General features: G+C 35.9%; 1 protein-coding gene across 2 annotated transcripts in view; it reads right to left on the bottom strand.

The window, feature by feature from the left end:
• Positions 1-12,294, bottom strand: part of ESYT2 (extended synaptotagmin 2) — an 85,880-nt gene that overhangs the window by 8,621 nt on the left and 64,965 nt on the right. Inside the window, exons 14-18 of one of the 2 annotated variants that reach the window (XM_075746617.1) lie at positions 5,631-5,693; positions 3,605-3,679; positions 2,596-2,682; positions 1,642-1,791; positions 214-602 (exon numbers count right to left, since the gene is read on the bottom strand). In XM_075746617.1, the coding sequence (XP_075602732.1) occupies positions 214-602; positions 1,642-1,791; positions 2,596-2,682; positions 3,605-3,679; positions 5,631-5,693 (764 nt within the window). The remainder of the gene's footprint in view (positions 1-213; positions 603-1,641; positions 1,792-2,595; positions 2,683-3,604; positions 3,680-5,630; positions 5,694-12,294) is intronic. The other variant, XM_075746616.1, reaches the window with a different exon arrangement.

Below are 12,294 nucleotides of genomic sequence, written 5' to 3'. Positions count from 1 at the left end.
ACAATGCTAAGGTAACTTCTAATGACAGAATCTGTCTGAGGTACTGGGAGGAAGCAGAAAACCACAGACTTATTTTCAAATGCCAGGCTCAAAGTGCAAGAGGAAAAAAATATTACTGAGATGCAAACTAAGCATTCTTTCTTTGGCTGTACTGATGACCTTTTTTATAACTCAACTTAGCTGTATTGGAAAAACAAGTAATTAACAGCGTACTTTTCAAGCTGTCGTAGTCTTTGCCGTAGCTCTTGCGTGGCAATAGGCAGAGATATGTCCGAGGCTATGCTAGGAGTGGGTTCTTTGACTGAGAGGTGGCTGGGAGAATAAGAGAAGTTAGAGGCATGAAGACTTGAGGAACTTCGGCTGAGATCTGTTGGCCACTGAGGGCTGGCATTGGGAGGCTGACTTTTTTCAGCTGTATCAGTCTTTTTTTCACTATCAGTCACTGGGGAAGCTGGAACAGGCTTGTTTGAATCAGGTGGTGGTGAGACAGGAACCTGAGGCTTAAAAGATGATTTTCTTGCATCTTTGGAAAGAGATGGCCTTTTTACTTGGGCTGAGTGTTGATGATCTGGAGATCTTGCTTGCTTTTCAAGAGAAAGGATCTAGATACAGTAGATATACATATAATATTACTATTTTCCAGTATAAAAAACAGGAAAAAATTGTTTCTACAAGAGTACTGGTTGGTGACAAGGTGTTAAGTTCAGACACTAAGGCAGAACCAAAAATATTCACATTTATTCACTCTACAACAGGAAACCTTTTGCACAGCAAAACACAGCTCCACCTTCTTTGTGGCAACTGCAGTAACTATAAAACAATGTGAAATTCTCATTCATTTAGAATTATTCTCCTCATTATTTCCTTCCCGTACTCTACACGCTTCTGGTGCAGGTGCTAATTACTTTGCAGTTCTAGTCACCTGGAAAGCTCTAAGTTTTTTCTTCTAATCTTTTGAAATTTAATCCTACATCACAAGTTCTTCTCATTCACTGTCCTTATTTTCTCTTTTATTTTCATTTATTAATGACAAGTAAGCAAGAAAGTGCTTTAGAAAAGACCAAATAGCAGAAGTTAACAGATGTTTGACAGTGTTTGCAAAGAGATATACTACCTTATTAAACCACATAGTTTAGCTGGAGAAAAAAGACAAACGAGCTTTCAGGTATGCAAGTCTCATCTTCAAAACTCTAATGCGCTTGAAAGTTGGTCTGAATTTTTCTAGTACTATGAAGGTACTTCCTTTCCCTATAAAATTTATTAATTTTAAACCGTCATGACCTCAGTTCCATTTCTGTAAGATAAAGGTGATTTCACTGATCTGTAGCCTACTGAGTCATAAGACACTTGAAGGAATTCAGATTCTAAGCATGATTTCTAAACATAAAACCATGGGGAGCCTCAGTCTTAATTAATACAACTGATTACTGTTTTGTTCAGAGAAATTTCTGGTTTTGGAATAGAATGTATTTAAATTAGAGGTTATCTTTGTGCACTTGATAGCACTGCCACAACTAAGGACACATGGCATTGTGACACCCAAGGAAACGTACTATCTTCTTCAAAAAGCTACAAGACCAGAAGTCACAATAATCTTAAATATGCTTTCAGATATTTACAACGGGTAAAGTTTTAGAGTACCCTGAGTGCAATCTTCATGTTTATAGTGCTGTTTGGACCGGAGTTGCTCAGGTGGAACCGCTGATGCATAGTTAAATCTTGACTCTCCAGCAACTGGCTTAGAGGCAATTTGAAGTTCCCCAAAGAACACTGGTGCTGTTCGTCCCTCACCTGAAGGAACACAGAAGCTAAGTCATTTTGTATCATCTGCTTTGTAAGAATTCAGAGAAAGAAAAGGAAATGACAGTTTTAATTAAAAGGAAAAAACCCAAACAATATCGAAGATAGTTTGTTCTTAAACCAAATTTCCCTGATCATACGATTACTTTACATTGAAGAAAGTAGCAAATATACTCAATGCCTAGGTTCTTCATCCTGATCTTCTGCAGCAAAACCAGACAGAAAACCAGCCATCACATCTACACCTACCTGACCCTTGATCAAATAACTACACGGTTTCCAAATGGTCTGCGTGAAAATGAATTCCCACACTTGTTAGAGGAATAGTAACTAGGACAGCACTCATTTACACTTCAGTCTCTTTGACCTATGTAAATGACATGTCAGCAGTGTAAAGGGATACAGTGTTTGAATAAAGCAAAGACTTCCTTAGGATGAGAGAGGAAACAGATCAGCCATACGTAACAGCAATTTCTGCTAGCAGTTAAGACTTAAGATTCAAAACAGGTATCAAAATTTACTTTTTTTCCTTTTTTTTTTTCCTTTTTTTTTTTTTTTTTTTTTTTTAAGACAACCATCAGCTATTATCTTCTGGTGAGAGATTGGCTATAGTCTTTCTACCTTTTAGTAGTAAATGTAAATACACATTTCATAGTCTGATCTTAAAAATGACTTTAAGTATAATCTTAATGGTGTGCACAATATACTCAGTTTCATAACCGCCTGTAATGTCTGAATGTTACTACTGAAATGTTTTAGAAAACAAAGGTATCTAAAGAGAGTGAGACAACATACCTCAACTTCAAGATCTTGTCTTTTGGGATTGTGTACAAAGAAAGTGAAGTTTTCCTCCCATACTGGTTCATTGGTCTTGTATCGAATCTAAAGTTAGAGAACAGGAAGCATACAAATTACAAAAGTTTTCTGTCTAGTAAAGTCTGTGTCAAGAGTTAACTACATTTTTCATTTTGGCTTTGGAAAGTTAATGTCTGAAACCTGACATAGTTAAACAAAGGCCAAGTGGGATCTACTCAAGACATACAAAATTATACACAGGATATGTAATAGAATATGTTTTGCTATAACATTGCTGTATGTAAAGTAAAACTCCTGCTGAAGAACCTTTACTTCACACCAGTTTATGAACAAATGCAAGGTCTTCAGACTGGCACATTCTCTCTCTTCTAGCACTTCTCTATAAGGGCTGAACTCACTCAAAGAAACTCCCAGAAACTAGTAATTTTCCTTCTAATCTCAAAGTCCCATGTGGAAGATTTCGCTGCCAAATCTCACTACTTTCAGCAACCTATTAATTGCGGGGAGACATAACAGCAGACATAACGACAAAGTAGCCTGGCTAAACCTTGAGAGCTAAGCAGCACTTTGGCTAATCTGAGGCCCTACTTTAAACAGAAGGTTCAAGCAGATGATCTTCAGTGGTCCCATTTGACCTAGGAATTTCTATAACTCTGTGGTTCTGTTAATTTTCAAATCTTGATCAGTGTTTTGAAGTCTGCTGGTTGCCCACACTGTTATTTACATAATCACTACTGTAGGAATCCCGGTTGCAGATCAGAACCTACTATGGAAGGATATCTGCAAATAGTTAAAAACCTGGTCTCTACTCACAGACAGTTTAAATTGAGTAAGCACCCATTCAATCCTTGGCTTCTTGTTGGCAGTTTCAGTTCTGGTGGTAACTTTTAGCGCAGTGGATCTGCTCAGTGCCTTAATAGCCAACACCAAGCACACAGAGCCACCAAATGTTTGTAGAAGGAGCCAAGTATAAAGAGGAGGAACTTACCTTACTTTCCTGTGCCTTGTGTCCAACTGACAGCAAAACAAGTGGGTTGGGATTGCTGTTTATTTTCTTTCCTGACTGGTAAAGAAAAAGCAAAAACTTTGCCTTCAGACTAAAGCAAAGCCTCTCAAATTTTTGAATCTTAAAAATACAAATCATATGCATTCTACTATATGCTATTATTCTCAATATTTTATTCAACAGGCTTGAATGGCAGACTGGCTAGTAACTTGTGAACACGTTAACATGAAGGCATCCCATCACCCTAATATGCTGAAGCAAAATGCTGCAAATAAGCAGGAGTTTTGGACTCCTTTCTATTTTCTTCAAATTAAATTGTTAAGCTGCAAATTCTTATGTTTTAATGAGCATTACAACCTCCAAAGCTAATGAAGCAAAATGAATATTGCATGCAGATGGGAGATATGGAGAAAGCACAAACTCAGTAAGCTTACTTTATTTACATTGCAGTAGTATTAATTTGGATATAATATCAGAGCATTGATACTCCCCCCTTGCCAGGCTGGGGAAAAAGCAGATGCGCTATAATGTACCTGATGTATATTTCTACAGTTTACCAAATACTCTTTATTAGAGAATCAACCATCTGCCATATCTGAGCCTTGCTCACCAGGTGTATAGCATTACATCAAACTGTGAAAATAAACATCAGTTTAGAAACAAATTACATATACAAAGGAACATTCCCAACTACCTGTTTCTTTCACAAATTTTAAATTAACCTAACAAAAATTAAGTCAGAAAGAAAAGTTAGACATGAAAGTTAATCATCTCAAGCAGGTGTTAATGCAGTTTAAAAGGCCTAGAAAATATAGTATACATGGTTAATAATACACTGGAATTCTACCATGTAGGAAATTGTACAGATCGGGTATGTAAACAGAAAGTTAGTTAAAATCTACTTAATGCATGTAAGGTCACAATTAGAACCAAGTGATTAAAATATTTTATATTTTTAAATTAAGAATGTGCATATTTTAGGTATTTTGGGGTCTGAACTTACATTTTGGACATCATACTTCCACTAATATTACTTGACTTTAATGTGACACACTGCTTATAACCATACTTTCCTTTAGGAAAAAAGCTGTTAAGAAAGCACTCCTTTCTTGGATGAACGCCGCATTTCTTTTTTTCATGATTTCCAATCGAAAATATTTAGCTCTCAAAGACAACAGAATACAAAGGTTTAAGGAACAGAAAGTAAGTCAGATTACACTCCAACTGATGGTGTCTAAAAATGGTAGGTGAAATTTGTTTCATTTTTTTTCTTTGTCCATAAAAAGGTGCCCGAAACTCCCTTTTCTGCATAAAATTATTAAACTACAGAAGTTGACAAAAAGACTCTGTTGCTTATGCTGACATGTAAATATTTTTAATTCTTGCTAAATAGGCAGCAATATGTACACACACATATAATGCACCCCTAACACCTGACACTGCCAGATTTGCTGTTGACAGTTTATTAGAGACTGCCTCTGGTCCAAGTTCTTCCAGCTGAGAACTTGGCTTATGCCTTCCAAGTTTGCCCCTCAAGTCTTTAGCTGGGCTAAATTTATGTAGCATTTATATAGAAGATGTAAAGCCTTCTAAAAACATTTAGCAGCAACAAGATTATTTCAAAGATGTCAGAGATTGACTTTATTGGTTAGTCATTCAGAATTGACCAATAAAGTATCACTCAGTATGTAAAAGATGGTTTAGCTTTCATGTCAGCTTTGTTCTTTAGTTGCTACTTCTAATTAGTTCTCAGGACTATTTTCCCCCCCCCAGTCTTCTAAAGCAGTCTACATCCACTCAATTGATCTAAAATTCAGATTACTACAGACCACAGTATTTCACCAATGCCTTGACCGCTTCTTGAAACCAAACTTAAGTAAAATGGAATTGCACTAAATATATATCTGGCAACAGAAATGCCATCCACTGTTGAAAGAGAAGTGTTGCAGGCGTTTGTGCATTTCCAATTACTTTTGTGACCTTAAATGGACAACTACATCAATTTTACCTTTAGGGCTTTCTGAACAGCAGCCTTCTTCAAGCCATCAGGGTTAAATTCTAATGGATTATGCTTTTAAGTCAGGAGAGAATGAACATAGGAAGGGTTAATAAGTCATGCAATCAAGCAATTTCACTAGGTTAATTAATTATGACATGACAACGTAGGACAAAGCAAGAAAAAAAATCAACGTAAAAAAACCCCAAGAATATTTCAAACAAAACAATGAAGGAACCACAACAACAACAAAAAAAAGTATGACAAAACCTTTTTTTTTTCTCTTCCTCTCTGAATGTTTGTATTCTGCTTTAAAACTAGTATACTCACTTTCAGTGCACTTATATTTCCCTTAGCAGTGTTTTTTACCATAATAAAGAAACTTCACAAAATAAGTTTTATTGAATGCCTGATGTCCTATGGACAGCCTTCTGAATGAACCTTTTTTAAATTTGGCTAAGTATATTTTCACAACATAGAAGATTCTCTGATGGTAAGTCAAGTAATTATGTGAAGGAGTCCTTTTATGGGAGAAATTACTATGCTAAAAGTATTGATAGGGCTTAGATCATTATAAAATGATCTTCAGCAGATGAACGATACAAACACTGCATGCTAACTAGAATGAACGTCTACTACTTTACTCAGTTGGATGAAGACATGGAAATACACTAGTAATAGGAATCTGAACTGATTTAGCAGGACAAAACCTCTGACTACTTTCCATTAAGCAAATTTTTAAATTTTATTTTAAGAATAATGTATTGTGCTTGAAGTGACACATGTAAAGTACAGAAATGTTGAAGAAAATTTGCACTCAACTCATAAGAAATAATTTCAAGAAATACAGTTTTGAAATAAAACAGACTTCAAGTTAGTATACTTATGGCTGCCTTTTTCTTTAAGCACAATTTTTTTGTTTCAAAGGAGAATTCTGCTTTAAAAGCTGTAGTGTGTGGCAACAAAAAAATTGCATAATGGCCTTTTTAAACATGCAGGTTTATGAACAGGAATTGATATTATTAATGCTCTGCCAAAAGAAATGCTTTCCTGAAATTCAAATCCAAGTGACTAAATTTGAAGAGAGATTTAACCTTTGTGCAGAAATACTTTCTTACATTTTCTTTTGGAATGTCTTATCCTGAAGTTGGCCAAATATATATGACGAGACTCCTGGCATTCAGCTTTAAAATTTCTGTTTCAGAATGAACACACAATATGATGAAACTGCTGAAAACCAGAAATAAGGTTTGGGTGGTTTTGTGGGATTTTTTTAACCATTATTTTTCTTAAAATAAAATTAAGGAATCTTCCACAGCTATGTATCTGATACATTAGAGACTTACTATTGTATTTAAAGACCTTCAAAGATGGAGACTGCACAATATCCCTAGGTGTATCAATCCTAACGTTGAACTATCCTTTTCATTAGAAATTGTTTTTTCATACCCAACAGGTATGTTCCTTGCAGGACTTTAAGCACTTGTTTGTCAGAAAGTAAGAAACAGAAGTAGTCAATTTGTTTGCAGCAGCCTTGCATCATTTTCAACCCCATCTTTGCTTCCTAAGGCTAAACTCATCCTAGTTACTCTGACTAGTCACATTTACTGGCTTGCTCATTATCACCACTGCTGTCCTCCAGATCTTAAATTGCTGCAGCCAAAATCAGGGCCTTAGTAATGGCTAAATAGAACAGAAGGATTAGTCCATACATCTTACAGACTACACTCCTCTTTCTATATACAGAATGGTGTTTCTCCTTCATAAAAGCATGATACAGCACGACTACAGATCTGTTTCTGCAGAGCTACCCATCAGACAACTACTTCTACCCCATATTTATATGGGTGCAATGACCGTCCTCTATGGAGGAGTACCTTAAATTTCCAGATCATATCTGCAATTCATCATTTTGGATCCCAAAGTGCCCCTCAACTTACTGGCCACCTGTCCTTCACATTTGAACCTGCATATTCAGTATACATCTTTTCTTCCCCTATATTATTATTATTTCAAAGAATTTTAAAAGTCAAAACCAAACCTATGTGATCAATTATAAAGGCAGACAACCAATGATTCCTGGATATTGAACATGTCTCAATTCCTCTGGAATCATAGCAAGGATAGGCCAAGAGGGACATCAGCTGGGGCAAATATGTTTAAGCCAGACTTCAGGTTTGAAGGGAAGGAACTGCAGGTCAATGAGGATGGTGGCTGAAAGGCTGGGCAGGAGGAGACTAGAAGAGGAGGGAGTATTCAATATAAAAAGCCAAGAAAAGGTCTTGCCTTGGGCGACAAAATGGTCTTGCTATGGTTCTGAGTGTCTCTGCAGTTATGGGAAAAGGGGATGGTTATCCAAGAACGATACTGGTAACTGATACAGTGGAATACATCAGATGTCAGGCTAGTATTCTGTAACAGCCAGTGACATTTGCAGTAAATCCTAATAACAAACCCATAAATTACACCGCAACTAGCAAGCTGTTTTGTTATTAAGCCAGATCCTAATTCAATATGCTTTGGACTATGACTCATTACTTCTGTTGACTCACTAAGTCTTGCTTGGGGTTAAAACAGGGCTTTGGAAGAGTCTAAATCTATGAGTGCATCCTCAATTAATAACCAGAAGAGAGTCACTGATCTGTAAGAGCTGATTTAAAATATGGGTAATTTATGTTCTATAGACACCAAAAGAAAAATTGTTATGAACTAATGATAACTTATTATAAAATTAGTGTTACTCACTTCAGAAATTCTACTGACACTATTCATACTACTTAACTTATAAATCAGATTTAGATAGGTAAATGTGTGAATTAGGTGTCATGAAACTAGGCTCGCAGCAGTCAATAAAACTGTCTAGAAAGGAACAGAGAGCACTCAGGGCATTGGATTTTCCTCTCCCTATATAAAGTGACCCCCCTATTTAACACTCACACACACACCCCAGTAACTCATGCTACACATCAATTAGATATCTGAACCTGCAGGTGTAAATATCTCCAGAGTACCTTGTGTTAAACATGTCCTGAAAACAAGATGCAGTCTTAGGACTGCTGAAGCTGTTATCTCTGGGCTACTACAGTCCTCTCCTCTCTCCTGGCCTCCAGCCATAGATTTCATCCTCTTGCTGGCTGCAAGACTAGCACCCCTGCAACTGCAGAACCAGGCAGTTAAAAGAGCTGTTAAAGGAAATCCAGACCTGGCTATCTTAAAATGATTGCTGTTCCACCCTGACTCACAAGTCACTTTGGGGAGTTGGAAAGCTTTGTCTAATGTCTAAATAGATGCTGTTATTTGTAGATGACATGTCTTAATGCAAAGACCCTAAGCACAACAAAAATATCAAGGCTACACTCTACCAAGCATTTTGATTTTTTTAAAATTACTATTATTTTTAGGATGTATCTAGTATTTTTAGAACTAAAAGAAACAGTTGCTGATATCGGTTTTAATAACAAGATAACTGAACCATAGCTTATGAACTGCATTTCTTATTCATTACATTTTAACAGATTTGGTAATGGATGTAACTTTTTTGATGCTTTAAAATGAACTTCTAAACAGAAACTAACTGAAAGGACCACAGAAAAGGGTTTTGTTGGGATCTGGGGAGTGTAGGGAAAAAGGTGTTTTTAAATCAAAGTTTATGATACAAGCCAAAAGTAGCCAGCCAGCAACAAATTTATCAACACCATCTACAATAGCATACCCACCTTCCTCTGGCAAAAGAGTTCTTATTCTGAACAGATTCTCGTTCTTTTTGAAGGTACTAAGGTTGTATTTACAGATTTACATGTAAGATATCCAGAGGCTCATTAGTTTGCAATAATCTCGTAACATTAAATTCAAACAAAAAATATTAACTGGTGGTTCTCCCTAGCCTGGATTTTCCTAACTACAGTCTAATTTGAAAAAAAGAAAAGGCGCTTGGGAATTTGCAAAACAAGGAGCATCATGGAGTGAAATAGAATTTACAAGGGAATTGATAGTTTGGGGAGCACAAAGAACCACACCCATTTGTAAAGCAATACTTGAACCAGTGTGGAGAGGTTGCAAGTTCTTACAGACATTGAGTGCATCACCTTTTAAAGAAACTACAGGGATGTTGGTTCTAATATTTATTAATTTAGTTTCTTTGCAATAAAAGCCAACAGTTCACCAGCACACAGCGTGCTAGTATAGTATGTATTTTATTTCTCAATGAATCAGCAATTTAAGGTAAATGTAAGAGCTTTTACAACAAACTTATCTTGGGTTTTTATCATAAAAAGTTCATTACTTACCCAATGATATGCTGATCAATGAAATTTAAGTAGCCTTTAAAATGCAATAAAAATAGCACAAAAACAATGCACACTTGTTGAAACCATGCAGCAAAACAAATTGCATGCTCTCATTCCACTAGAGTGGCTTTAGTAGCACTAATCCACACTCTGGCAGATAAAAAGTACAATACAAATAATACCAGAGAACTCACAAACAGTGCTCTATAGAGTGAGGTAGTGTTTTCACAAAAGACTAGTCCCGATGCTCTCCTCTCTTTTAAGTATCCACACCCAAAGTTTCCCTCGTAGATACTCTTAGGAAGATGGAAATGGAAGGAGAAAGCAGAGTGATGGGATTGTGGCAGAATGAATGCATAAGCAGCTTTACTACACAAAAATTTAAGGAAAACAGTCAAAGGATTCCAGAGAAAACAGATAACAAAAAGTAAATCAATATTTGTCATTACAAAGAGTTTCATCTCTTAAATGACTTTCTGTAGTGCAGAAAGGTGAAAAGTTTTTTTTATTTTTATTTTTTATTAATTATTCAAATATATTAACCCACTTTCCAAGTTTCCTCTTTGTGGTTCAGAGTTTTATGGCAGATCCAACTAAGGAAATTTAGAGACCAGCCTTCTACACCATTTCTACTTCACATGAAACATGTTTCAGATAAATCATCCCAGTGTCTCAGAAACCCACAACTACAATGCATCTGTGCAAAAGAAATGCCTGTGCGGGGAATTATCCTCTGTAACTCAAAGAAAACAAGACTGATGACAAGATCTAAAATGTACCAGTGATAAGCATTAACTTAAGAAATCCATTTTGAAGGTAATAAAAAGTACTTATTCATATAGAAAATATTTCAGTTGTAACATTAAAGTTGTGGACAAAGTTTTCCAAAGTATTAATAAGGGTCAGTGTAATTCTAACAGTTCATTCTCTTTGAACTTTTTGTACCCCATAAATACAAGCATTCCAAAAGAGCGATTCATTTTGCTATTACACCACATGACCCCCATCAGTGAATACGAACACCACATGAGAAGCCAGCAGACTTTCGTGTTTAGTCTTGTAAATGTTGTTCCATATTAAAATCAGATGGTCATAGAAAAGCTGTATTTGCTAAAATTCACTGCAGTTTGTCTAGCAGCAACATGACATTGTCTAAGCATTGTCTTTATAGAATCTATAGGAATCTTTTCAGTTCTCTCGCATCAAGAAGTCTTCTCGCGATATTTTTTCCCCCACCTAACTGTGAAGCCTTTTTGTATCTTGTTTTGGAGAACGTGAATTTAATACAGCTTTGTGTTATTTTATTGTTGTAAATGTGTAAATGGAATTTTCAAGTGTTCAATGTTACTTTCTATCATATTCTTTGTAACACATGTCCGGAAAGAAAATGACTTGAAGTTAAATACTGAGTCATTTGTAGCAACTGCTTTTCTGGGCTGGTAGAGTATGACCAAAAAAAAAAAACCAAAAACCAAAAAAACCAACAAAAAACCCAAGGTTAAACTGGTCCCACACTATGACCATCCTTATTCTCAACCCACCCAGGCAATCTTGTGCCATAGACAGACCATCAGACACAGCTATAAGAACTTTGGGATCCTATTCTGAAATTAAAATACTGTCCCCAAAAGCAGGTAGAACTCAAGACTCACAGCCTAACCTTTCTGATGGAGAGAGAAAATATCACAGAATGTTTGTTTAAAAGAGGATGGGAAAAAACTAAACTCCTGACAAAGCCTTTGAGTATTTGCTGGAGAAGCTAATCTAATATAGGGAAGCAGAGCTGTATGGAAAAAAAAAAAGGAAACTGTGGATGAGAGAATTTTATTGATTTTAAGTAAGAGGCTTTAGTGTATTTTAACAAATATATTAAACTTGTAACAGTTTGAGTAAAATCCAGTAGTCGAACAAGAAAATACAGAAATGGGTTCAATTTAATCTAGCGCACAAAACAGATGGCAGACGGACTTTTTCTGTGCAATGCAGTATTCTGAAACTGATATTAAGCACGCCGTCATTCTATTCTTTTTCTGCTTGCTCTGTACTAGAGTAATTCTACTCTTTTTCTGCTAAGTTATAGAATTCCCATGAATTCTAAACAGTGAGGTTAAAAAGATAATGCAGGGCTCTATTCCAAATGAGCTACATCTTTTTAGCTTTTAAAATAACCCACAAATACTACTTCCAAACACTGCTCTGTACACGCTGGAACAGACATGAAATCACTAGTCAGTGATGTAAATTGTTTAGGCTACTAAGCTTTTATTTGTTACCACTCTGATGCAGCATTTTAACTTAGATTTGAGTGGACAAATTTGCAAAATGCATACAAAAAAATCTGAGGTTTGAAAACTTTATTCTCTGTTTAGTATTTCAGTCATCACTTCCAG

This window comes from Balearica regulorum, chromosome 2 (genome assembly GCF_011004875.1).
Source record: "Balearica regulorum gibbericeps isolate bBalReg1 chromosome 2, bBalReg1.pri, whole genome shotgun sequence".
Taxonomy (NCBI): Eukaryota; Metazoa; Chordata; class Aves; order Gruiformes; family Gruidae; genus Balearica; species Balearica regulorum.
Note: the sequence above shows the minus strand (reverse complement) of the source record. Positions and strands in the feature narration are given on the sequence as shown.